General features: G+C 44.4%; 1 protein-coding gene across 2 annotated transcripts in view; it reads right to left on the reverse strand.

The window, feature by feature from the left end:
- Positions 1–17124: 17124 nt before the first annotated feature.
- The window catches only part of CRYM (crystallin mu), a 125905-nt gene continuing 120138 nt past the window's right edge, over positions 17125–22891 (reverse strand). Inside the window, exons 8-9 of one of the 2 annotated variants that reach the window (XM_085629115.1) lie at positions 19941–20050; positions 17125–17541 (exon numbers count right to left, since the gene is read on the reverse strand). In XM_085629115.1, the coding sequence (XP_085485241.1) occupies positions 19977–20050 (74 nt within the window). In that variant the 3' untranslated portion in view covers positions 17125–17541; positions 19941–19976. The other variant, XM_085629114.1, reaches the window with a different exon arrangement.

Raw genomic sequence — 22891 nt, forward strand, 5'->3', positions numbered from 1 at the left:
AGAGTAATAAATAGAATATTATACTCTGAACATTCTAATGCATGGTTTATGCCAAGGATGGTTGGGTTAAATGTGTGCTGTATGGCAAAAGCACATTAAGGAAATCTCATGAGCATTAGGTTTTTTTCCCCTGTGTAAATTAATTATTTTTTTAACATTATATTTTCGATTTCGTCATAAAACCATCCCAAAGTACCATGTACAGGCATCACAGTACATTAGGAACAGTAGGTTGCAGGTATTAAAATTCAATCTCCACCCCTCTCCCCCGAAGTAAATAACAAAAACCCCAAGGCCAGTGCTCTTCTCTATGGCAATGCCCTCATACCGCACCTGGGCAGCCAGCAGCTCATAGAGGTGAAGAGCAGCTGGATTACTCTCCCTTGTACTTTCCTGTCCCAGGTCCATAAGTTCCTGCAGTATTCATACCCATTCAAAGCAATTCTCCTCCCCCTTGTCATCTGTTCTAACCTCGAGTATGCGAAGTTCTTCAGCTAATGCCCATTCACCCATGTCTGTTTGCCATTGCATGTACGTGGGTCCTGTAGTCGACAGCCATTTGTTTGCCAATACCAACTCCAACAAAGCAAATATGTAATACACTTTACTCCCTTCAGGGCTAGGTATGAGGTGTAGGAGGCAGTGATGTGCAGTTTTTTCAATGCTAATGTCGGTACCTGTCTCAGTCTGCGCATGATGATGTCCCCATAGGGTACCAAACTTGTACACTCGCAAGTCATGTGGATGAAATGGGCACCCCCCTTCCCACACCATGGGCATCTGCCCAGCCTAGCCGGGTAGATTCAGTGCAATTTCCTTGGTGACAAATAAGCCTGGTGCAAGATATAAAAATGCACCAGTTTGAAACAAGCACTTCAGAAGACATGTCTCATTATTGCACGAGATTTGTTCCACTCAGTGTCCCAAGGGGCTCCGTCAAATCTGTGTCCCAGCCCTGTCGTTCTAGCAGTGGAAACTTAAGTGTGTTGTATTTAAGTGTCCTATATAGTCAGAATATCTGTCTCCTGGGGGCACCCATATCAAGCAGTACCACCACTGTCCTCGACTGGTCAGGTGTGTTGGGGGAGTCAGTCCAGATCTTGCTAGCTATTTTGGTCAGCTTTGTATACTGTAAAAACTGACCAGGGCCCACTCTGAATGCGTCCTGACCCTCTGCAAAAGTAATGCCCCTCTCCCCCAGAGTACAGATCCCCCAGCGTCTTTCAACCGCCTTCTTTCAAGACTGAGGCTGACATATCTTTTGTAATTTACAGGAATGGCTGTAGCCACCATAATGGTAGTTTCCTTGAGAACGGAGGTTCATGCATAACAGACTTTATTGCCAGTTCCCAGGTCTGTGCCACCCGCCTCAACACAGGAGGGAAGTCGACATGCAGGTGAGCCCTTTCCATAAGATAGCGTGGCAGATTATCTGCTGGCCGTGTCCCCTCCAGCAAACTCTTTTCCCCATTGGACCCATCCGCACAGCACTTAGCAGCATGCTGCAGCTGTGTTATCATGTAGTGTGAGTTCCTCATTTGCGAGCCCTAGCCCCCCATCTTCCAATTCTAGTTCAAGTACCTTCAAGTCAACTCTGCTACATTTTCCGGTCCATATTAGTTCTACTAAGAGACTATCCAGTCTCTGGAACATGTGGCGGCCTATAGGGCACTGCGTGTTTTGGAGCACGTAGAGGCCCACCTAGGCAGAAACGCCTTCTTGGCCACTGCTATCCTGCTGCAACAGAATACAGGAGAATGTTCCAAAAAGAGCACCTATGTTTGCAAGCCCCACAGCACCCTACCCATAATATACTCATAATGCTTTTCAGGGTTGTGCTACATGCATCCCCAGGTACCGACACCTATCCAGTTCCCACCGGAAATACAGGTCTGGGCAGGAAACTGAGCCCTCACCAGCCATCCTTGTGAGTGGGAATATCAAGAACTTGTCAACATTCACCCTGAGACCCGAAAGCTTTTCAAATTGCTGCAACCCAGATATCAGGATGGGCAACGAGTGATGAGGCTTCCTCACATACACTAACACATCATTCGTATAGAGGGGTTTTATATGCTCTCATTTCCCCACTGGTATCCCCAGTCCCTGTAGCCAGGCACTCAAATGGGCTGCTAGAGGTTCCATAGCAAGAGGGAACAGGAGGGTAGACAAGGGACACCCCTGCCAAGTACCCCTCTGTATCTCCCAGCTGGCTGATATAGAGCTCCCAGATCGAACCCTGGATGTCGGCCCCGAATACAATAAAGCTATCCAGCTCATGAGCTCGCACAGAACCCCATTTACTTCAACACAGCCCAGATAAGATCCCACCGATTGTATCAAATGATCGCTCTATATCTAGGGCTACCACTGCCATCTCTTCCTCGGAGTCCTGCACTGTTTACATTACATGAATAAGCCTGCGAAGAATCAGGAGTGTACTTCTCATGGGGATAAATCCACATTGATCCTCTTGTACGAATTGTTCGATAACCCTTTGTGTTCTATTCGATATGATTTTTGGATAGGATCTTCATATCCACGTTGATCATGGAGAGCAGGCGATAAGAGGTGGGTTTCTCCAGGTCTCTAGCAGGTTTGGGATGTATGACTATAAGTGCCTCCTTCATAGACTGCAGAAGGACCCCCACCTCCCTAGCTTCATTAAGGACCTCCAGCAGTTTCTCCAGAAGCACATCAGTGTATAAAGAATAAATTCCACTAGGAGCCAATTCGTGCTGGGAGTCTTACACGTGGGCATATCCTTAACAACCGCCCAGATCTCATATTTGGTAAGCGCCCCTTCTTACTCATCCCTCTGTGTGGGCACACGTCATGGTTTGTCTAGACCCCCAAAAAACTCCTCTATAGCATTCTAATCACACCCTCCCTGCCTCTAATATAGCATCTACAAGTTGTTCCTGAGCTCTCTATCAATAGATGCCTGTGCCATTACTAATCTGTTGTCCGTCATAAGGGTCATGATCAAGTGTGTCGATGAAGGAGCCACATCAACAGCCTGTCTGGCCTATATTTCTCTGTGTGCAGTAACTGACGGTATTCTTTTCGGGTAAAGCGATCAAGCCAGTCCCACGGCTCCCCCACAGTGTGCCTGGCAGCCACTACCTTGTCCTTCGTAGTGGAATGCCCATGTTCGCCCCTGTGAAGCCATGTCAACTCATCCTCCTGGGTCCTTAGCTCTCTGTTCAATTGCTGTTTGATTTCGTAAACCTTAGTCCATCACTCCGCATGCAGTACAACCTAAAGGGTATCTAGTTTGTTGGCTGTGGTGTCAGTGGACCCCCCGTTGTGTATGAGGTAATGTTCTTAGGCCTTATGAATATATGCTCGAAATGCACCATCTCGCAATGTCTCGGGTGCAAGCGCCAAGTAGGAAAGGGTGGAACCTTGTGGCGCCATACATACGTAAGAAGAACCGGGGCATGATCCGAATGTAATCTTCCCAAGTATTCCACATCAGTCACCTGAGCCACAAACACCCATGACACAAGTATTCTGTCCAATTGATTATGCATGCCGGGAGCACTAGAGTGATAGGTGAATTACATCCCCGCTGGGTGCACTGCCCTGGTGGAGATGGCACTGAAGTTCCCTTCAGTGCCAGGGACTACTATAGCAGCAGGTACTTTTTGAGACCCAAAAACATTTTTGCTTTTAGCCACTATAAATATATTATGGTTATGATTCAATAAAATCAAAAGGTCTTGGCTAAGGCCAGACCTAGCAAGCATTGACAAAGCCAAAAGGCTGGCAGCCAACACCAGTCTTATCGGACTTTCCAATGCTGGTTTATCTTAAGAAACATCAGTGCATGATAACTTGCTGTAAGCGGTTATACCAATCTTATTAAACACATGCTGATACTCTTATTTACCCTGGTTTTGCAATATATTTCTCAAACTAACTAAAATATACTCACAGGGCGATATTTATGCAATTTCAGAACTGTGTGCAATCCATCAAGTTGTTAGAGTTGAAAGAGTTTATTTAACACAGAGAATGCACTGAGACCCAACCCTCAAAGAAGAAAAGCAGAAATATTGTAAGAGCCATCGTGTGTAGAGAAAAAAAAACAGTTCCTTCATCAGGCTTTGTATTGCTTTCAGTCACCACCAATAGGCATTGTAGAACGTTGCCTTGTTTGATGTCCGCTTGGATTTTGAGGTGTATTGTAACATCATCCACTGGGTGACCCCTTTAAATGAATCACCTTGAAAAATGTAAAAATCCTTATGAAGCAAGCACGCCACACAGGACCCAAAACAGAAATAAGGACCTAAAGTGGTAAAGAGGTTGTGATCTTGTGGACATTACATCTAATTGCTGCAGAAATAATCAGCTGCAGACATGCAGCTTCTTATATACACCGGTAGTGAGGAGGAATCAAGCCCTCTGAAACAGTTTTCCTTGAGAGTGTCAGCTTGGATTGAGCTAAATGATTATTTGGTGCTGTACCTGTTTGGCATGGATGGTAGGCATTGGCCCCATTCCACCTCTTTTCCAGTTTCTGCTATATTACGGCCGGCCACCTGAGTTGTGGTATATGCAGTGACCCTTCTGGTTGCTCCAGAAGAATTATGGACACGAATGACTCAAACCACTAGCCGTATGGCTGTACCCTGGATACGACCACACCAATCAAATATAGAATAAGCCCCTTGTTAAATGAGACTAACAACAAAATGGACTATATATGTGTGTGTTGGAAAGGTAAAGCACCATTTAATTAGAAAACCTAAAGTTAAGCCTTGGCAATGAGTGTTATCCTTGAGCCTTGCACTTTGGATTAAAGCACAGTCTCCTAGCAGGATCACCTCGTCTTCTTGTTGGACTCGTTGCTTCCTGTAGTCTTTGCAGCAGCATCTGTGATTAGCTTATTTGGTCTTCAAGTTTTTTTAATGTTCTTCAGATATGTCAACAGATGCCCATAATGGCTGGTAACTCAGCAGGAATGAGCAATGGGCAATCGTATATTCCTCCATGCATGAGATAGTGGCGTATAGGCCCTGTGGCTTCTGCTGTGGTCAGCTGTATTTTTGCACCACAGTGATGACATGCTGGCTCTACCCAGGCCTCTTGGCATTGTGGCCCCAGAGTTTTGCTTGACGGTGTAGTGGATACATCGTTATGTGACAGATGTAATCAGGACCTGTCTACTAAGCACTTCTTGCTAATGTATAGTATTTATTCAGGCCTGGGCCATAATGCCTTTGCTGAGCGCTTGCTACAGCTCTCCTTCAATACGAGTGACCTATTCTCACAGTGCACTCTTTTCTTGTCACACATTGGCCCATTATCATGTTTGGTCTTGGTTGTTTGTGCAAGTAGGCATTCAGATGAGCGGAGGGGTCCTGAAAGTTTGTGAAAGCCGAAGCGATCGCTGAGGTATGCTGAGCCAGTGTTAGGTAGTGTATGAGGACAAGGAGTTTGAATTGTGCTTGTTTGTGAAAGAGGACCAGGTGGAGCTCCTTCAGATGTGCTGTGATGTGGGTGTGGGGTGGGAGATTGAGAGTGATTCTGGCTGTCGAGTTCTGAATGGTCTGCAGGGCCTTCTGGTGAGTTTCTTGTCAATCTATGAATCAAGGGTGTTTTTGTAGTCCAGCTTGCTTGTGACCAGGGTTTTCCGACGGCTGATTGTGAGCCATTTGAAAATTTTGCTCAGCATCTTCAGTATTGGAAGCATGAGGTAGTGACGGCATTGATTTGGGCTGTCATGTCGAGTTTGCTTTCAATGATGATCCCAATGTTCTTTGCGTGAGTGGTGGGTGTCAGTCCTAGCTCTGTTGGCTACCAGGTGGAGTCACACGGTGATGTGCTCTTCCCAAAGATCATAATTTCTGTCCTGCAGGTGATCAGCTGTAGACAGTTGGTCTTCATCCAGTAGGCGATTTCAGTCATGCAGGCATTGAACTTGAACTGGACCCTGCGTGGCTTGTCCATTAGAGAGAGATTGAGTTGTATGTCCTCAGTGTAGGAGAGGATGTTAATATTGTGAGAGCGAATGATGCTGGCTAGAGGGATCATGTATGCGTTGAAGAGGGTCAGGGAGTATCCTTGCAGAATTCCGCAGATGAGGTCACGGGTGTCCGAAGTGTACTGTGCCAGCCTGACTGACTGGGTCCTCCCAGTCATGAAGGAGCAAATCCATCGGAGTGTGTGTCCTTAGATTCCAATATTGCGTTGGATGAGGATAGGGATGGTGGGAGTTCTGGTGCTTTCAAGGTATGGAACTACTACTGTTTTCATGTGTGGACACCACCCTGTCACCAGGACCTTTACTCACTGTAGATTTGATGGTCCCAGTTTTGGCTGGCACATCTGGGATCCACCGCATCGCACCTCACCCAAAATTTTGGGAACAGGGGACATACATTTGCTGTAATGGCATACATTTATTCCACATAAAGTTATAATGAGAGCACTTAAGGAAAAAGATCAGAAGCATAGAGGAAGGGCAGGAAACCTCCCACTCCACACAATTGCAGGTCAAAATTCCTGATGAAAAGAAAGCTTTTTTGTACAGAGGGACAATCCACAAAAAGTGTGACACTTCGCATCAAGGGATGGAGTACAGATGGGACCTGGATAGAAGGAACTTTTCTTTTATTCTTGGAGGGAGGGGTGCTATTTTCAGTCTCCGTCTTTATTGTTTTCTGTGGGTGTCTTGCAGTACTTGTGAGTGGCCATGTATAGTGCCTGAATAACTCCTGTGCTAAGCTGGAGTACAATTACTATTTACCTTTATGACTGTAGTAACTTTAGCAGTGTAGTTTGTGAACACAAAGGCTTACTCTTTTGTTGGTGGGTGTTTGTAGCAATCTGTTCCCCGCTAACCCCCTCCTTACTTTTCCCTAAACCCCACCTATGTTGTAGTAGATACTGTCACTGTTCCCACCACTCTTCCAGTCCCTCTTACATTTACGACGAAGTCATAAACTTACATGTGTAGCGCTCTCCCCGCTGAAAATATAGAAGCGGTGGAGGTGGAGACCTCCACTCATAGGTTTGTTACTTACATTTAATATTAAGGAAGTAGTACTATTCTGGAAGTATTTTACACACTACAAAATGCAGTTTTTGAATTGAGCCCCACGTTTTGGTGGACAGTAGTACTCCTATTTCAAACTTTGCACATAGTAAACCACACAGCTGTTATCAGTCTGAGATTGCTGAGCAATGGACACCAGAGAAGCACATACCTTGGGAATACTGTGTTCTCTTGCACTTGTTATATCCTCCTTTCCCACCCGAACAAATTGCTCGACGAGCAGTGGCTGCAGCGAGGGTTTTGACAGTGTCTGTGGAAGCAGTGGGCACTACAAATAGTGGCAGTGGGCAGCAGGCCTCCTAAAAAATGTTGCCCAATTTAAATCAATAAAATATAGGCTTCTCCAACAAATAGCTCGTGAGCTACTGGTAGCTATCTAGCTACAGGCGAGTAGATCTCCTAAGTGCAGCTTAGCCTACTAAGTTAGATGCTTTAGCATAGATGAATTAACACGTGTATATCAAAATTGAAAAGGGTGTATTGAAGATGAAATAACCATGTCTAGAGAAACATTGTTGAACTCCCAAAGTATATTTAAAGATGAAATTTGAGTGATAAATCATGTAATGCAGAGGAGGCTTTATTACTTATAACCTTAGTGCCAGAGGCACTGTAGCTAGGGCTGGTATGTATTACCCATGTAGAAGCATTCCAAGTTGATAAACCTCGTTTGCATTACTGCTGGCAACCCTGCCTCATGCACCAACATTTTTTTTTTTTTTTTTTTTTTTTGGAAACCGTTTATTGCAGTTTGAAAAAGTTACAGGTATGGGCCTACAACCACCCGGCCGGCCGCTAGAGTGACAAAAGCATATCACATACATACAGTAAGAGTCTCTTGGCGGTGCAGATTGGGGAAGCAGGAGACATCAATAGCGCAGGCCGCATAACTCCAAGCCCACAATACGGTTTCCTTTTATCAAAACAAAACAACACAAAAAACCACACCCGCAAGGCAACCCGCAATCCAAAATGACGGCACGAGCTCTGTAAGTGGGGGATCCCAACCAGCAGCAAAACTCTGAAGAGGGGAATGGGAGTAGATCAGGGACTGGGGAACCGCATGCCCACGGCTGAGGGGGGGGGGTCAGCTAGGGAGACGGGGCTGGCGAGGCAGCCGGTAGCAGTGGCGGCTCACAAATACCCCCGCGGTAGGCGTTCCAGGGGCCCCAGATTTTCACCCATGCCCCAGGCTTACCCCTCGCCACATACACCACCTTTTCACGAAACATACACCAATCCATATGTTCTTTCCAGGCCAACACCGCCGGGGGCCTCTGGGATCCCCACAATTGGGCAATGTCGCGCTTAGCTATCATGTATCCCAGAGTCACCCACCGCGTCTGCGGGACCGAGTAGTCATTTGGCTCCCACACATTCAGCAAGCATCTCCTCGCTTCCGGCAACAACGCGACACGCGTAACCACACGCAGGACCTCATGCACACCACGCCAGAATCGCTCCACCTTAGGGCACTCCCACAGTATATGCATAAAAGTTGCCAAAGCACCACAGCCACGCTTACACAACCCGTCACCAGCAAAGCCCATACGTAGAAGCCTTGGCCCCGTCACGTAAACCCGGTGAAGGATCTTAAGCTGGACGAAGCGAAGGCAAGCCGGGATGGCCACCTCCTTCGGAGAGGCCACCGCGGAAATCCAATCCTCGTCGTCCAGCTCCAGCCCGTCGGCAACCCAGGCCTCGCGGAGACTAGTCAGCAGGCACGACCTGTCGTTAATCAGCTTTTTATATATAAGGGAGATCGTGCTGTCTGGGACATAGCCATCCAGCACTCTGTCCTCCAGGGGGGAAGACTCCGGAATGGACGCGACATCCGGGAAGACGGAGCCCAGCGCGTGGCGGACTTGGAGGTACCGAAAGTACTCACTGCCTTGCAGCTGAAACTCCGTCTGCAGCGTCTCAAAAGTTTTGAATCCCCCCCTCGTCCAGAGATCTCCCACCGTGCTGATTCCGATCGTGTCCCACTTCTCGAAGCCCTTCGACGTCCACAGGGAGCCCAACCGCTCGGACGCATATAGCGGTGACGCCCGGGTCAAACGGTCCTTCCACCCCAAAGCTGCATTAGCCGCGTGCCAGACACGCACCATGACACGCGTCGGTCCCGTCAGACGGGAGTCGGGCGCGCCAGAGTAGAGCGCTCGATTGTAGTCGCCACCGGGCAGGAGCATCTTGTCCATTTCAAATGCCGGGTTCAAGGCGGGCCCGTAAAGGCCATGGTTAATTGCAGCTAGTTGGGAGGCCCAGTAATACCGTTTAATATCCGGGAGGGCGACCCCCCCATCGTACCACGGGAGCGTCAATTTAGCCAGAGCAATACGCGGCCTCCCGTCCCAGAACAGGCGCCGCTGGAGGCCCTCCACCTCACGGAAGTAGCGTGCCGGAACCAAGTCCATAGTGTTCTGGAGGGCGTACAGAAAGCGCGGCAAGGACATCATCTTAAACAAGGCCGCTCGGCCGAGCGGCGAAAGCGGCAGACGCCGCCAACGCACAACGTCCTCCTTCAAGCGCTGGAGGGGGGGCAGCAAATTCCGCTCGTAGCGGGCCTCCGGGTCCAGAGTAATATATATGCCCAGGTACCGAAACCCCTGGGAGGCAATCTGGATCGGACAGTCCCGTGGCAGGACCGGAGCCTCCCCGGAAAGCACATATACACAGGATTTCGCCCAGTTGATGACAAAGCCTGAGTTGCGACCGAATGAGCGCAAAACATCTACTAGGACGATCAGTGATTTACGCGGGGAGGCGAGATATAGAAGGATATCATCAGCGTAGAGGGACACGCGGTCCTCATGCTCGGGGGTCCAGCGGAGACCACGGATGGAAGGGTGCCACCGCAGCCACTCCGCCAGGGGCTCCAGGGCCAGTGCAAACAGGAGAGGCGACAGGGGGCAACCCTGTCGCGTGCCCCGCCCCAGCGCGAATGGGGCCGAGACTCGCCCATTCACCACCACCTGCGCCAATGGGCCCGAATACAACAATTTGACCCAGCTAATGAAACCCGGCCCAAATCCAAATTTCGCCAGCATCGCCCAGATGTATGGCCACTCAAGCGTGTCAAACGCCATGGTGGCGTCCAAGGACGCCAAGATGGCCGGCTCCCGAACAAACGGGACACGCGCGAGCACCCCGTGCAAGCGTCGCAGATTAAGCGCCGTGTTGCGGTGTGGTATAAAGCCAGATTGGTCTTGGTGGACCAAATCGCCCACCACGCCGACCAACCGGTTGGCCAACACCTTGGCGAGGATCTTGGGCTCCGCGTTCAAGAGCGAGATCGGCCTATAGGATGTGACCCGCTCACGGGGTCTCCCCTCCTTGTGGACCACCACGATTGTGGCCAGACGCTGGTCCGGCGGGAGGGAACCCTGCGAGTGGGCCGCCAGGAACATCGCGCGCAGGTGGGGCGCTAGTACATCCGGGCGTAGCTTGTATAGCTCGATGGGGATACCATTGGGGCCCATGGCCTTGCCGGATGCAACCGAGCGAATAGCCAGGGCAATTTCGTCCGAGGTGGGAGGGGCGTCCAGCAGATCCCTGTCCTCCGCCGTGAGGGAGGGCAGCGCAATGTCCCGAAGCAGGGCACGGGAATCCTCCTCCGAGCAGGGGGAAACCGGGGAGTAGACCTCGCGGAAATAATCCGCAAAGCAGGAGACAATGGCTTCCGGCTCGGTGACACACGCACCATCCATACTCTCTATCAAAGGAACCACACGACTCGCTCTCTCTCTCTTATCCAACCACGCAATCAATTTGCCAGCCTTATCACCCACATCATACAATCGCCCCTGCTGCTCTCTACTGAGGCCCCTGGCCGCCTCCGTGACGAGGGCTCTATAGGCCGCCTGCTTGAGGTGTAGAACGTGCAGCTTGGCATCCGTTACCCCACTCCCCAGGTCACCCTCCAGTTCCGCAATCTCGGCCTCCACCCGGGTCACCTCCTCCCGCTCACGCCGCCGGGCATGGGAGATACAGGAGAGGGCCTCCCCTCTGAGAACTACCTTAAAAGCCTCCCACAGGGAGAGGGCCGAAGGGACAGACCCCACATTCTCGTCGAAATATCTCTGTAAGGATTTGATCAATCATGCCCCAACATTAATCCTGCTTTCAATATTACACAATATGAATGACAAAAGTAGCTCAGCATGGATTTTAATTGAACATAAGTAGCTCTTACTACAGAAAAGGTTGGAGACCACAGCGATACACTATAGGTCATGAGATCAGAAGAACCTGGTTAATCCCAATATGTCACATTCTATCATCGATTCGATTAAAAGATGCTATCCGAATCCTTAGAAGTGATCGCTCAGAGTGGTTAGTCTTCTCCCTTATCTACTTGCTCTATGCCTGGAGATTAAGGAATAGGAAGATGAAACTCCTTATAAAATAACGTAAATGATTCAGTGCTGCATTGGCCTGTGGTGACTTCTATTTTATCTAATCAATGAAATTTTATTTTATTATGTTGGGATTTTTTGTACATTTAAGTCCACTGAGACAAATATCTGGCTGATGATGTTAGTGATTTACTACTGTGGGAATACATTTTAGGAGTTGCCATGTATTAGCCCGCTTCTAATCTCTTTGGTCATCTTGTATTAGATTTGTATATTCTTAGGTCTATTACTTCTTATTATCTTAACTTATAGGTTTTTATTGTTATTACAAATGAATGAATGACAGTAAATTATTGTATATGTATGTGATATTGATTGAGCTTTCATGGTTTTTGCAAAACCGAATAAAGATTTTCTATCTCTCTATAGGTCTGTTGCCAATGTTTGCAAGATCTGAAAAAAATGACCAGGCTAACACCTTTGCTTGCTCTGTGATTCTGCTGTGAAAATAGCAATAATATTATTGTAGAGCATAATAGGGTCTGTTTCCTTCTAATGCACAACTAAAGGAAGCCCGTTTGTAGACCACAGATTTTGTAGTAGATATAACACTGTCATGTTATGAGAGCGCTATGTGTGTACTTTTAGAAACCAGCTGCCAATACCATGTCCCCTATTGAGTGTAAATGGGTTTTGTAACAGAATACAAAACAAACCTCAACTGGGCTTTGTAAAGATAGTCAATACTCTTATAAATTGAATTCAGATCCAAATGTAATGTTCCAGGTTGAATTCACACAGCATCCACAGCTGGCACAGTCCACCTTCTGTCTTCTCAACATTCCAGATCCCACATATGTCACTGATGACCAATATACATTCCAAAACATCATTAAATCCTTACATATCTTTCCCCCTTAACATTACAAACAAGAAATAATTAGAAAACATCTAATATTTTACTAAGTCTAAACTTTACACACATCACACATACTTCTTGTGGTACCATTTTCTAAAATTACCACATTGCGCTTGACTTCCTTTACTTTGCAGGGATCAGAATACTTGCTCTGACCCTTTTGAACAAATCTTCTTAACTTAACAACTACCAAATCTCCAGGTTTAACGGAACAACGTTTCACACTGTTCCTTCTGTTATAGTATTCCATGTTTTTCACTTGTGATCTTAACACATTCCTTAGAATATCCGCCCTGTCAACTCTCACATTAGTTGCCGCCTTGTTTAACCACATTGGGCACTCTTTCACTCCAGGATTCCTTCCTTTCAAAGAAACGAAAGGAGAAACCCCTGTTGTTGAATGAGGACTAGTCCTATGTGTCCATATCATTCTTCTCAATTCCCTCTTCCACGGAAGATGATTAGCAAGAGACAACTGAATGTTACTCATCACCAATCGGTTTACTCTCTCTACAACCCCATTAGCTTGAGGCCTGAAAAGTGCCACCTTATCATGTTGCACTCCCATACCTGATAGAAACTCTTTCATTTCCCTAGATACAAATTGTGCTCCATTATCTGATACAATTCTCCTTGGCACACCTTCCTCTACAAAAACTTCCTCCAAGAATTCAATTATATGTGAACTCTTTACTTCTCCCACATCTTTGAACACAAACCATTTGCTGTGAATATCTACCAGGATGATAATAAATCTGCTCCTTGAACCCAATTTTACTATGGGTCCCAAAATATCTATGGCCAATTCCTCCCAAGGTTTCTCTGGAAAACTTACAATCTCCAACGGAGGTTCTTTAACTTGTTTAGATTTATCGCTATTAGCACAAATCGAACAATTTTTTACTTTTTCCTCCACATCCCGATCCATACCTGGCCACCAATACGATTGTCTAATTTTCCTCTTAACAACACCACGTCCCAAATGACCCTCATGGAGGATATTAAGAATCCTACTTCTGATGCCCACCGGAGGTATTAATTGATTCCTTCTCATTAATTTCCCATCAACTATACTCAACTCCTCCCTGACTCTGAAATATTCCTTTAATTCAGAATTCATTTCATCCTCATTGTTCCACCCATGCACAACCTTTTCCTCAATGACATCCATTCCCTGATCTATACTTCTAGCTGCCATCCATTCCTCCGGCATTACAGCCATCTCACCACTAGATATTTCTTCAAATTCATTATCTCCACCATCTTCAGGAGCCCTTGATAAGAAATCCGCGACCACGTTTTTTGATCCTTTCATAAACTCTATTTCAAAATTGTACTCCATTACTGTCAGTAACCATCGGTGTCACATTCCCTTCCAGTCCTCTCCCTCCTTTAAAAATATATGTTAATGGCTTGTGATCTGTCCTCAACCTGAAAGGAATACCCCACACATAAAATCTAAATCTGTTGATACCCCAACAACAAGCTAAAGCTTCTCTTTCAATCACTGAATAATTACACTCTGCTCCTTGCAGTCTCCTAGAGGCAAATCCAATTATGTTCTCAACCCCTTCCTTAACTTGTGACAGTACTGCTCCAATCCCAACCTTGCTAGCATCAGTTGTCACATACGTCCTTGCACTAACATCAAAATGTCCAAGTGTTGGAGCATGACTAATGCATTCTTTTATACTTATGAACGCTTCTTCACATTCATTAGACCAAACAAACTCAACTCCTTTCTTTAACAACTTCCTCAATGGTTCCACAACTTCTGTAAATCCCTTTACAAATTTAGCACAATATTCTGTCAACCCCAGAAACGACTTCAATTCGTCCTTGGTAGATGGTCTCCCTGCCTTTTCAATAGCACTGACAATGCTCTTCTTTGGAGCTATTCCTTCGGCGTTTATAGTGTGCCCAAGATAATGTACTTCATTTTTCCTAATCTGACATTTCTCTTTCTTTATTGTCATCCCATGTTTACGTAACCTCAACATTACTTCTTCAAACAATACATCGTGTTCAGAATTGTTCTTACCAATGATTAATATATCATCTTGGAAACATAACACTTGATTAAGATTTCCAAATATATTATCCATTATTCTCTGAAACACTGCAGAGGCCGAGGCCAGGCCAAAAGGCATTCTCTTGTAACGAAAAGCCCCCAACGGCGTTACAAAAGAAGTCAAATGCCTGGACTCCTCATGCAAATCCACTTGATGATAGGCGGACGACATGTCCAGGACACTGAAAACCGTACCACCACCATTCATCGTCATCATTTCCGATATATTAGGAAGCGGGTGTCTATCTACCCAAATTGCCTTGTTTAGATCGCGAAGATCAATGCATAAGCGAATTTTGCCTTCCGGTTTGGGTGCCACAACAATCGGTGCCAACCACTCAGAAGCTTCGATGGGTTCAATAATTCCCTGTTTCAACAATTTATCTAACTCCACTTTCAAGAGACCCTTCATGGCATTAGGTACATTTCTCACCCTATGCACCACAGGTTTCGCTCCGCTCTTTAGTATTATTTTGTGTGAAAAACCCTTTAACAGACCCACATCTTCAGAGAATACATCTGAATACTTATCAATAAGATCTTCAATTAGAGCAAGATTAATCTCCTTTACCTCCCCTTGAACTGACAACATTACAGGCTCAGGAGCATTAGGATTGATGATTATGCCCAAGTCACGCTGGTGACGCCAACCTAATAAGTTAGAGCCATAATCACTAATGTACACTCTGCCATATACCTTTTCTCCCTTGAAATCGATAGTTAGCCATCTTCTACCCAAAATCTCGATCCTTTTCCCAGCGTACCCTACAGCTTTAATATCGGGTTTGGATAACGAATTAACGTTCCAAGATAATTCAAATACTTTCTTTGATATTAAGGTAAATAAGCTCCCAGAATCTGCCAACACTCTCACCGGAACACCCTCAAGGAGAACTTGACAATGTGGCTTCTCTAAATTACCAGTACTTTCTAGTTTCACCCCATCAGGTTTCGAACTAGGTATCTGACTGATATCACATGTCTCTTTTATTATCTGAGCATCCACCAGAGAAATAACTTCTACAGTGGAGATTAGTTCACCACCTTCGTCACACGAATCAGTCATATGCGCTCCCACCTCTTGAATTTTTTTATAATCTATTTTAGTCTTACACATTTTTGCAAGGTGTCCCCTCCTACCGCATTTTCTGCAAATGGAATTTCTTACAGCACATTTGCTACTAGACGCAATATGTCCAGGAGCACCACAACGATAACATCTTATTTCTCTCCACTCTTGGCCAGATTGTTTAACCTGCCCATCGTGTTTCACTTTGGACTCTAATCCTACCTTTTGGGTGTTTTTTTCCTTACTTCGTACCACCCCTACTTCTGCGACCAAACTTTCCTTAATTTCTGCACTGGAACCATCAATTTCTTTAAGCCATACTGCAGTATGTTCCATCCCTTTAGCAATTTTAATAGTTTTGTCTAAGTTTGGATCTTTCATCAATAATCTTTCCTTAATTCTTTTATTATTAGTGCATCTGACTATCTGATCTCTAATCAGAGAATCAGTCAACTGTTCGAACCTACACGTCAAGGATAAACCTCTTAGACTAGCTACATACGATGCTATATCCTCATCTTGTTTTTGCATCCTAGAAAAGAATTTATGGCGTTCTAACACTAGATTCGTTTTAGGGGTGAATTGAATCTCGAGCATTTGCATAGACATATCATAGAGATTGTTTGGTTGTCCATCGCCCATGCCCAATGACACTTCAGGTAAGTCCTCATATATGCGTCTGCCTTCTATTCCCAGATGATGTAGGAGTATTGCTTGACGTCTGAGAGGTCCGTAGCGATCACCACCTATTGCTAAGAGATAAGTCACAAAAAGTTTTTTCCACTGCTTCCAAGGTACAGGTGGTTCACCAGGAGATGATAGGAAAGGTGGAGGTGAGGCCATTGTTTGATCACCCATGATCTATATTCTTTGGCTAATCTTTTCTCCGCAAAGTTTGTTTGTATAATAAAATTTTAAAGTCTTTTTCTCCAATTTTCCTTTTGAAAACGTGTCACTTCTTGAGTTGATCCCTTGGTCGCTTCTTCTGATTTGCTTCAGTATTGGAATTGTTAATGACAGGTATGTGCCTTATTTATTCATTAATGAAAGCAATATCTTGTAGCTGTAGCTTTAACAATTCATCGGCATCATTGAGGAGGCAGCAATTTACACATGTGCTCAATGGCAGCAGAATTACTTGAAATAAACTCATCTTTCAGGCGCATGTACGTGTTAAAGAAGACCACATTATTTCATTAATTTACAGGGACGCGTCTTTGTCTGCAGTTCACTGCACAGACCGCAGCTATACGCGCTCTGTATTTATGACGATTTCGCTTGGAAATAGTCTTGTGCTAACAAGCACTTTCTATTCAGCTACACGCGCTCTGTATTATGACGAATTCACTTGGAAATTATCTCGCGTTGGCATCCATTCAGGAACACGCGCTGTTCACACGCGCATGTTTGATCAGATGATTCCAGACGGTGGCACTCACGCGCTAACAATCTCTTTGCATGCGCCGGCAGTAGCTCACGAGCACGCACTCATCCGTTTAAATTCTTACGAAAATAGTCATTAAGAGCTTCTTTAAAATGTCAATTGAAATCAGCATAAAGCTTCACTTGCCTCCGCTTGCCTCCGCTTGCCTCCGCTGCTTTAGTTCGTCTTTTTCTTTTCTTTCTTCTCTTTCTTGTTTTCCAGGGTGAGGATGCAGATACTGTTCCCTGCACAGTCAAGTCTTGAGTATCTTCTTTTTTGTTGTTCTTCAACTCGTCGCCAATGTAAAGATAGTCAATACTCTTATAAATTGAATTCAGATCCAAATTTAATGTTCCAGGTTGAATTCAAACAGCATCCCCAGCTGGCACAGTCCACCTTCTGTCTTCTCAACATTCCAGATCCCACATATGTCACTGATGACCAATATACATTCCAAAACATCATTAAATCCTTACAGGCTTCACTTCATAATGATAATTGATTACAAAGGTACCAGTTTTTAGGAAGTAGTCCAAACATGTATATAATAAAGTCAGATAAAAAGGAAATGTTGTGTCCCCCCTATAGGGCTTCAAACTTTCAACCAAACTTAGAGATTGTGCAGACACCAGAATCTGTAAAAAAAGATAATTTTGTATATTTAATTTTTTTATTTGTATGGTTTACATGAAATTATACAAAAATAGTTATTCGACATAAACTACAAACAATAATGGTTAATATTTTTTTATGCCCCTATTTAACTAATAATGAACTTTCTAGAGCGCTGATTAAAATGTCTACAACAATGTACATTTGATTTATTTGAAGTGCCAGATAACAACATAATTTAAGAATGCCCCACGTTCATCCTATATATTTTTAGGAATCATTTCAGACAAGATGGCTGTCTACTTAGTTATAATGGGATGAAAATCTTTCAAGTGCAGACTGTTCAGGAGCCCATGTGTCCATAAGGCATGGTAAGGCAGCAGGTTTCACGCAATACCACTAGGTAGCAACAAATACAAAGAAAAAACATTCTTTGCCTAGAGCAATAACCATTCTTGTATTATTTCTGATACGGAGAAAAAGATTAAAAGCAGATATTTAGAAACCATGGTCCATCTTAACGACTATCTAGGAAACCATCAACAGGAGTGACCAGATTGTCACAAGAACTTGCCTACCTCACTGGGGAGGGGAGGAGAAGATTAGTGGAGTAGAGGGGGGACTGCAAAATGTAACTTAACCCATTGGGGCAGAACTCCATGCACCAACCTTGGCTCAGGTTGACTGAAATGGTCAGTCTTATGCGTATATTAAACGTCTAGGGTTTCACACATCCAAATCGAGTTTTTGGTCATAGTTTTACCTTAAATAATGAATTCTATGCAATCAACACAGTCGAGACCCAAAGAAGTACCATCGGTGAAGATCTGAACTAGTGATGGAGAGGAGACTTTAACAAAATGGCCACCCATCTGTTGATACAGAATATTCCAGGACATCTTTCGAATAAAGCCTCCAAGATGGTTATCATTTAGTCAAAGAAAAGGATGGTCCCCTAGAGTGATTGACAAAAGATCTGAGGGGAATTGAGGAAAGAGGTGGCTGAGCAACCCTGGTATCTGTCTCACAAATGAAACTATACAGATGCTTAAGTGTCATCATAGTAAGTAACTAAACGTACACGTTCTAAGTTAATGCATTCATGTTTTATTTTAGGATGAGCCAGACTTTCAGGTATTTGCTGAATAAAAACAGCAACGCCTTAGTGAGGAGAGAAAATGGAAGAGGGTCTGAAAGCCTAGCTGCAGCTAAAGATAAAGCTTTGTCGCCAATTCTGGCCTTTCGTGTGACTGACATATGTAAGGGGTTGAGAGATGCTTTAAGTGTAGGTAGTAGATTATGGCAATTGACTGTGGCCAAAATGAAAGGTGATTCAGAGAAAATGGCTTTATATAGACAATGATAAGTTGTTTAAACCCAATTCTTTCTTCAGGGGGAGCCATTAATACATCTGTGCTACTTCTGGCTGTGGCATTTGGAATCCGCTGCAGTTTCTGTAGTAATTTTGCTGAGGCACCCTGGGATATTTAGCTGCCATAGTCCACTCTTGACTGGGCCAAGTCATACACAAAGCAATGCAAAGGGCATTTCTTACAGCTACAAAAATGTAGCACTACACAATACCATGGCCTTTAGAGTTTGAGATGATGCGCATTAGCAGCCTGCGATCCTGCCTGAGGAACTAGCGGCAGCCATCTTGAATGTGTCTTACATCCCTATAGAAAGTTGGGTGACAAAGCTTGTTAACAGTGCCACCGGCTGGACATAAATATCTGCCAGAGCAGTACACATCTGACAGTGCCAACAGCAGCAGCAGTGCACAGCAGAGCTGGTAATGGGGAGGCTTGCATAAGGTCTGTGTATACCCGTTACATGGAAATTAATATTTACCAAACAATTTGAGGATCTGATTTAAAAAGCAAGTAACAGAAAATGAGTAGGGATATACGAGTGACGGGAACAGGAGAAGCATATGAAGAACTGCAGCAAGAAAAGTTGCAGAGGAATTTCAGCTGGTTGATCTATCTGCTGAAAAAATCTCTGTGCGACACAGAACACAGTTTGGAGCCCTAGTAGGTCTGACTCAGCCGTTCATCCTTCTGAGGCCCAATGGGCCTCAGAGACCAACAGAACGATTGCCATATGTTAATGGTAACAGCTATTGTTTAAGATGCTATTAAACTTCAAGAATGTGGTAGTAAGCACTACATAAACCTATCTTATGTGTTTTTGTGAAATTGTTTTTTATACGGGAAAAAGTTTATGTATTGTGCAGATACAAAACTACATAATGATGTGGTTTAACTTTTCCCTCCTCATCAGAAATGGAACATAAATGTGCCATAACACCATGTTACACAGAGTTACAACCCACAGCTCTAACTGATAAAGGATTTTGAATGTTAGTAAATCTCTCAATTCGAATAAAAGGCATAATTCATAAGGACATTAAAAACTAAACTTTTTCTTCAGATACAGTCCAGCAGATCGTACTCGGTCATTCTGATTCTTCACTGCTTGACCATGAATCAAACACTAATTTTGCAGAAACAGTATCTTCGATTGCCATACCTAAAAAACAAAAATCACAGAATCAGCTTTCAACTAGTATTCACATCTTATTCAAGAAAACACTTCATTGTGCATTAAATCCCCAAAGTCTACACTTGCTTGTTTTAAATCATATTCGATTTGGTGCATGCAATTAGCAATTAAAAAAAAAATGATCATAACTTCACTATCATATATATGCAACTCAGTCTATAAAACCCATATGAAAAATTCATAGCAGATTGCATCCTTGTCACTATAAGACCATAATTTAGAAGGGGGAACGAGTTGGTCTCCATTAATGCACATATTTACATTGGATCATCCATTACATCACCTGCTCTATAGCAAACTCTGAATGTCCTATGGCTATCACTAAAATTACACCAGACACCAAAAGTACCAAGTAAAGGAAAATGATCCATTCTAATCCTCAGTATTTGCATTAAATTGAATGTCCAAGCATCTCATAACCTTTACGATAAGGTACCATTATAGTATTGGCAATAACTAGGGGGGACTTCAATTGCAGATTCATATTGCATACCCGTTAAAGCAGTCAATTTTTGTACGGCATTACTAACGAATCTCCTACCGAGAGCTTGGGGCATTTTTATCATGGCGAGGATCACAACTGATATCCATTGCATGTAATAGGATACATCACCTTGGTATTTTCCATTTAGCACTTTTCCAATGTATTACACTGGCTCCTACTCAACATAAAAACCCGTACCAGTATTAAGGTGAGTGCCATCAGGGCCAACCTTCAATTGAATCAATGTGATTAATGTATTCTTCTCAAGCGCTAGCATCTATCTCCAAATCGGAACCTTGGCTGCATTTAATGGAGTTCTAATCAGCTGCGGCTCCTCGACTATGGCAGAGGAGCGTGCCCCCCCCCCTTTTTGGCCAGCCCAGGGAAAGGGAAAATAAAATGATAATAAAACAGTATTATTATTTCATTTTTTCTCTGGACGGAGGCGGGGCCATGCTATGGCAGGCACGGAAGGGCAGTGGTGGGCAGCATTGCTATCAGTGTGCTTGACGGTTTGACCGGCCATCTTAGGGCGGCAAAACCTTTATCTGCATTGATATCTTCCCAACCCGAGCTGCATTGCTGGGAGGAGAGAACAGCAGGCGTAGGCTCCCAGTCCCCTTTGGAGCGGAATACAAAACCCACTCAGGCCAATCCCAGTGCTTTTCTCATGCTGGTACCAGCATGAGAGAAGCACTGGAATTGGCCGTGGGGTATCTAGGAGCCTCATCACGTACACAGCAGGAAGGAGAAGAGCAGCAGAGTGGCGATCGGTGAGGACCAGGTAAGTTAGTTTCAGACCCCCCATCCCCCGCCACTCTGGCGTGAGACCAGCCGCTACTGGTACTAATAAGGGGAAACCAGATAGGAGTGCCACAGGGAAGAACTGGTATGGCTTTAGCATGATGTAACTTTTATAAAGGCCTTAGTAAGTGCCCAACATAATTGAAATTAAAGCTCCGAAACCAATAGGGATTCATGATTTTAGTTTTGCTTCAATTGGCGAACCCAAACACGTCATGCAGTTAAATTCAAATCTAAAGTACTGATACTGTTTATGTCTGCCGGTGCCCTTCCATGACTTACCTATGAACCTTTATATTTACTGTTATGAGGCGTTAATGTCAATCTTATGACGTTCATGCTTATTTCGCAACTTTCTCTTTTGGCCCTTGAAGTTATCCCACTAAAATAAATCATCAGCATGGTAGTCGCCATTCACACTGCCATTGTCTACCGAATTTACAAATAGTGATTGTAAAGAAATAAGTTATAAATACATTCTTCCCACTAGAAAGCCTGATGATTAGGTTATAGTTGGAGAATCAGAACTAATGTACACCTAGGTATTGATTGCTGGAAACAAACCATGAGTAGGTAATCTGGATTTTAATGCCAAAGTCACAGGATCATACGTCACACTTGAGTTGGTCACTGAATTACACGGTGAATGGGGTATACCTGATATAGATTTAGATCCCATGGGAAGTGATAAAATGGGCCAGTTTCTACTTGAACTTGCAGAATTAACAAGAAGCATATAAATGGACCTCCTGGTCTTAAGTGACAAGATTAATCAACCAGAATAGTGGGACATATCTCTTCCTTTATTGACTATCTGTTTTTTTAATTTATACACTTGTAACATTGTTTGGATTACTCTATAGCAGTGTATCTTAACCTTTTGACTTCTGTGGAGCAACACATATTCATTACTCTACGATACCATCACTGGTCTCTCACTAAAATACACTAACTTGACAGTCCTTGGTGATTTCAATGTCCATATGGACAATTCCAACTGCCCCTTAGCTGTTCAAATGGCGGACACCCTGAAGGGACTGAATCTGATGCAAAGGGTAGCGGCACCTACAGATGTGGCTGGCCACATGTTAGATCTACTCTTCACCAATCATCATGCTCTACAGGTAGAGGACCCGTTATCTATGACCTGGTCAGATCATTGCCCGATTCCTTTTAGTACTTGCAGGTTTCCCCGCAATGATTTGGTAAAACCAATTTTGAAGGTCAGGAGGAATTGGAATAAGGTCTCTAACGAATCAAAGCTACAGACCACTCTCCCCCGACTCACAGGAGACCCTAGTCAAGATGCACTAACCTTTAATCAGAGGGTTATGTCAGCTCTGGATAAAACGGCCAGATGAAAAAAAGGAAGCTTGCTAGGAGCAAACCTTCAGCTCCTTGGTTTACGGACGAGCTCCGGACGGAGAAAAGTCTATGTAAAAGGCTGGAGTGTGCTTGGCGTAAACACTATGAGTCTTCAGCCAAATGTGCATATAAAGCAGCGCTAAGAAAATTTCACT

This window comes from Triturus cristatus, chromosome 10 (assembly GCF_964204655.1).
Source record: "Triturus cristatus chromosome 10, aTriCri1.1, whole genome shotgun sequence".
Classification (NCBI taxonomy): domain Eukaryota; kingdom Metazoa; phylum Chordata; class Amphibia; order Caudata; family Salamandridae; genus Triturus; species Triturus cristatus.